We start from the raw sequence: 5,243 nt of genomic DNA, 5'->3' as shown, positions 1-5,243 counted from the left end.
TTGATTTATAATGACCCTCTTTGTTCTCTTCCGGCTAGGTGTTATTTGCTGTCTACATTGTCATATGTGATAATTTAGCATCATCTTTTCTGGCTTTTATTTGCTTCATAGTTTGTGTTCTGTAGATTCTTAGGGTTGGTCTCTTGAATGTATAGTAAACTTTTCAAAGTTGTCATCTTATTTTTAGATTTTTTTCATATAATTCTGACTCTACATTTCATGTTTTTTATATATATATATATATATATATATATATATATATATACAAATATTTATATGTATATGAAATCCCATATGCATGCCGGCATTGCACAATAGGTGATATTTCTGACATTGCCATATCTAAGGTATCCAGTCTGAAACCCTGACAGTACTAAAAGTCTCCTTTCCCCAAGGAGCTTGCATATTATGAGCAGCTCCTTCCTTTGCTGGTGCTCAAAACAAATAATGCTTTTTCCAACTTTTATTCAACTCAAGTTTGTGGCCAGATTTGCAGATAACTCATTAAATTGTACCGATGCTTGCATGATCTGGCTGTATTAAAATATACCACAAGTAAAGAAATTTGTATTACAAAAGAAAATGGTTTTATAAATATTGACTGCTGCCCATATATGTGCCTAGGCCCTTACCAGAACTAAAGAGCTGTAGTTTTTGTTTTTGTTTTCCCAGAGAATTGATAAACAATGTAGATACTTTATCAGAGTTAAATAGATAGGCATTCATGAGATAGATCATCTAGACTTATATGATGATTTACTTATTGGATGGACCTTCTACTTATTAAATAGGGTCACATACTCTTCATGAGTGTTTGCACTACTCTTATTATAAACTTTCTTGCTGTGACCTGTACTATTGATATATAATAATGGTTCAATATTAAGTTCATTGCAGGAGGTGATAATAAGATAACAACCCTGCTAAGACTCAGGGAAATGACACAAATTGGTGTCTTAAAAGAAAGCAACAGGCACTAAGAGAGATCGAGTGTGGTGAAAATAATCCTCTGAATTTACTAGAGAAAATTCTACCTTGCAGATAGATGCTACTAAGATTTCATATAGATCAGAAGGTAGAAAATTAGTCCAACTTTCCCATGACTGCAATGTTTGCAAAGAGCAGTAGAAGCCCTAAATAATACCATGATTGAAATAAACATGAGCATAAAATGTTCATGTCATTGTCTGTATGTGCACCTTGTGCTTGCTGAGTCTATAATTATCTATACTGTTTTAAAAGCATTAGGAACCAAAATATATATGAATTTTTCTGTAGAATTAGAAATCACATAAGAAAGGAGATTGATGGGATAAGGGATTTAAACATTGGTTATAAAAAACGCTTTTAATTAAGTTGAGCCCTAATGACCTTAACACACTCATTAATATTTGCAAGTGTACTTATCAAAATCTGCCTTTGCCTTCCTTATTTGAGGTGAATGAAAGTGTATTGATTGAAAGTCACTCAAAAATAACTGACTAAAACTTAATACTAAATAATATATATATTTTGATACACATATCCATATATCCCACTTTAAAGAGTGTATATATACCATACTGTAACTTGTAAATGCATATAAGTATAATTTTTAAATTAATTACATATATATCTGCAGTACATCTCACTGAAACTAAAGCCCATATCTCAGTCTCTATTTATATGTAGTGAGAAAACAAATTGTATTTAGAAAGTAAAAGGAATGTGTCAAGCATCTGAGATGTAGATAGAGTACCATAGTCAGAAAATAAAGACAAGAAGAAATATAAATTTTATTATATTTCATCTCATCATTCACAATGATATAGTGAGGAAGAGATATGCATTCTGACTCACAAGGAATGCTATCAGTGTGACTTATTCTAAACAATGAAGTCCCAAACCAACCATGTGTTTAAAAAGAATGTTACTGATGAAATTTCCTCAAGGCTTCCATTATGTCCCTATTCCTAAGACTGTAGATAAAGGGGTTTATCATTTGAGGGACCACAGTGTACATCAGTGAAACCACTGCAGTACTTCTTGTTGAAATAGTCAGAGCAGAGCAAATGTAAACCCCCAGAGCTGTACCATAAAACAATGACAAAACTAACAAATGAGAGACACAGGTAGAAAAAGCTTTGTACCTTCCTTTCACTGAAGATATTCTCATAACTGAAGAGACAATTTTGGTATAAGAGAAAATTATTCCAGAGATTGGAACACCACCAAATATGAATGTTGAAAGATATATTAGAATGTTATTTATAAGGGTATCTGAACAAGCAAGTTTGATGACCTGAGCAAGTTCACAGTAGAGTAGTGGGTTTTCCACATCTATGCAGAAGGACAACCTCAATAATGTCAGACCAAGTAGAAGAGTGTTTTCAAGGCTAATTACCAGGGACAATATAATTAGCCAACCACAGAAGCTGGGGTTCATGATAACTGTGTATCTCAGAGGATGACAAATGGCCACATATCTATCATAGGACATCACAGCAAGGAGACAGTTTTCAAATGAAGCAAATTCCAAAATAAAGCAGACTTGAGTGAGGCAGCCTGTGTAAGTTATGCTCTGATCCTGTATCTGCATGTTCACCAGAACCTTCGGGATGGTAGTTGAACTTAAACACATGTCAACAAATGAAAGATTAGAGAGAAAAAAATACATGGGAGTTTGGAGGTGGGAGTCAGAACTCACAACCATGATGATGAGTACGTTTCCAAGGATGGTGACCAGATACATGCAGAGAAAAAGGCTGAATATGAGTGGTAGCACAGCTGGGTCATCACTTAGTCCCACAAGAAAGAATTGTAAGGCATCTGTTTCATTTATACCCTCCATGCTGTTCATGAATCTGATGGAAATATTGAGTGAATTAAAATATAGGAGCAACCAGCAGACACTTTAGCAGCACTCATAAATATCTCCAAAGCAAATGTATAAAATATAATAACTTTAGCCTCTCTCAACTCTTATTTATTACTAAGTTTAGAGGTTAATCACTGACAGTCCCTATTTAAACAAGTCATCCAAATGTTATAGATATGTATCAGTTCTATAGAAAATAAACATTTAACATAAAAACATGTATGATATTGTGAACCCAGGTATCTACTTAAATATTTCCTTCTGCTAGTTTCTCTTTCTACTCCACTTGAGAAACAAATTATTTTTATTAATATTAGTTTTTAAAAACTTCTTGTATGTGTACAATGTACTACTATCAAATTCAGTGCCATTACCTTCTTCCCCACTTCACAGCACCTTTTTCCTCCTAAATTTTCCCCTTCCTACATCCATGTCATTTTTGTATGCCTGTGCAAGTCAACTTCTTCAGCCATGTCTTCAACTGTAAACATATACAATCACAAGAATAATCAAAGAAATCCAGACATTTTATTTAAGAAAATTTTTATTCATTTTACATACCGACCACAGATCTCCCTCTAATCCCTCCTCCTGTCCCCCCCACCCCAGCCTTCCCTGCTCACACCCTCCATCCCATCCTGCAAAAGGGAAAGGCCTCCCCTGCTGAGTCAGCAAAGCCTGATACATTCAGTTGAGGCAGGACCAAGCCCCTTGCCCCTGCATCAAGGCTAAGCAAAGTGTCCCAGGATAGGTAATGGCCTCTAAAAATCCAGCTTATGCATCAGGGTTAAATCCTGATCCTACTGCCAGGGGCCCCTCAAAGAGACAAAGCTACACAACTGTCTCCCATATGCAGAGGGTATAGTCTAGTCCTATGCAGGCTCCACAGCCGTCAGTCTAAAACTTGTGAGTCCCCACAAGCTTGGTTCAGTTTTCTCTGTAGATTTCCCCATCATGATCTTGACATCCCCCCTTGCTCACATATTTCCTCTTCCCTTTCTTTGATGGGCCATCCAGAGCTCAGCCTGGTGCTTGGCTGTGGATTTCTGTATCTGCTTCCAGCAATTACTGGATGAGGGCTCTATGATGACAGTTAAGAGTATTCACCAATATGATTACTGAGATAGGCCTGTTCACACAACCTCTCCACTATTGCTAGTTGAAGATAGGGTCATCCTTGTGGATTCCTGGGAATTTCCGAGGCCCCGAGGTTTCTCCCCTAAACCAATAATGTCTCCCTCTATCAAGACATCTCTTTCATTGCTCTCCCACTCTGTCCCTCTCCCAGCTCGACCATCCAGTTTCCACATTTTCTCAACCAGCATCCCCTTGCCTCTAATAGCCCTACTTTCCCCCAGTTTACTCTGGAGATTTCATCTATTTCCCCTTCCCAGGGTTATCCATGCATCCCTCTTAGGGTCCTCCTTGTTAGCTAGCTTCTCCGGAGCTGTGGTTCGTAGTCTGTTTATCCTTTGCTTTATATCTATTATTCACTTATGAATGAGTACATACCATGTTTGTCTTTCTGAGTTGGGGTTACCTCCCTCACAATGACATTTTCTAGTTCTATTCATTTGCCTGCAAATTTCATGATGTCACCATTTTTCACAGTTAATTCTCCACCATATATATATATTTTTTTCTTTATCCAGTCTTCAGTTGAGTGGCATCTAGGTTGTTTCTAGGTTCTGGCTATCATGAATAATAATGCTATGAACATAGTTGAGCAAGTGTCCTTGTGATAGGATTGAACATTCCTTGGGTATATGCCCAAGAGTGGTTATAGCACAAATCTTAAAAGGTTTTATTAATAAAAACAAACCCCGTGCCAGTTATTGGGGTGAATGCTGGAAGATCAGAGAAGCAGAACAAGCCACAGTCATCTCACCTCGCCAGTTCCTCAGCGATCCTGTTTCCTTAGACTAGAAGCTTCTGTGCCCTCATCCAGAATGAATCTCAGCTGAACTGATGCTCAAAAGCCAAAAAGCTTAACCAGCCTATAGTTCCTTATCCTTACACCTTCTATACCCTTCTACTTGCTGCCATCACTTCCTGGGGTTAAAGGCTCACTTCTTGGGATTAAAGGCATGAGTCACCATGCCTAGCTGTTTCCAGTGTGGCCTTGAACTCACAGAGATCCAGGTGGCTCTCTGCCTCTGAAATGCTAGGATTAAAAGTGTGTGTGTCACTATTTTCTGGCCTCTATATCTAGTGGCTATTCTCTTCTCTGACCCCAGATAAGTTTATTAGGGTGCACAATATTTTGAGGAACATAATACCACCACAAGTGGTATCACTGGGTCTTGAGGTAGATTGATTCCCAATTTTCTGAGAACTCACCATACTGATTTCCAAAGTGGCTGTAAAAGTTTGTACTGCCACCAAC

At 37.5% G+C, this 5,243-nt stretch overlaps 1 protein-coding gene across 1 annotated transcript; it reads right to left on the bottom strand.

The window, feature by feature from the left end:
• Nucleotides 1–1,909: 1,909 nt before the first annotated feature.
• On the bottom strand, nucleotides 1,910–2,845 carry LOC118586945 (olfactory receptor 7G2-like). Its single transcript, XM_036192413.1, has one exon. The coding sequence runs from the start codon at nucleotides 2,837–2,839 to the stop codon at nucleotides 1,910–1,912; it is 930 nt and encodes a 309-aa protein (XP_036048306.1). The 5' UTR covers nucleotides 2,840–2,845.
• Between the last annotated feature and the right edge of the window lie 2,398 nt (nucleotides 2,846–5,243).

The sequence above is a fragment of the Onychomys torridus genome, chromosome 7 (assembly GCF_903995425.1).
Source record: "Onychomys torridus chromosome 7, mOncTor1.1, whole genome shotgun sequence".
In the NCBI taxonomy this organism is placed as follows: Eukaryota; Metazoa; Chordata; class Mammalia; order Rodentia; family Cricetidae; genus Onychomys; species Onychomys torridus.
The sequence above is the reverse complement of the archived record's forward strand: the minus strand, read 5'-3'. Positions and strand labels throughout refer to the sequence as shown.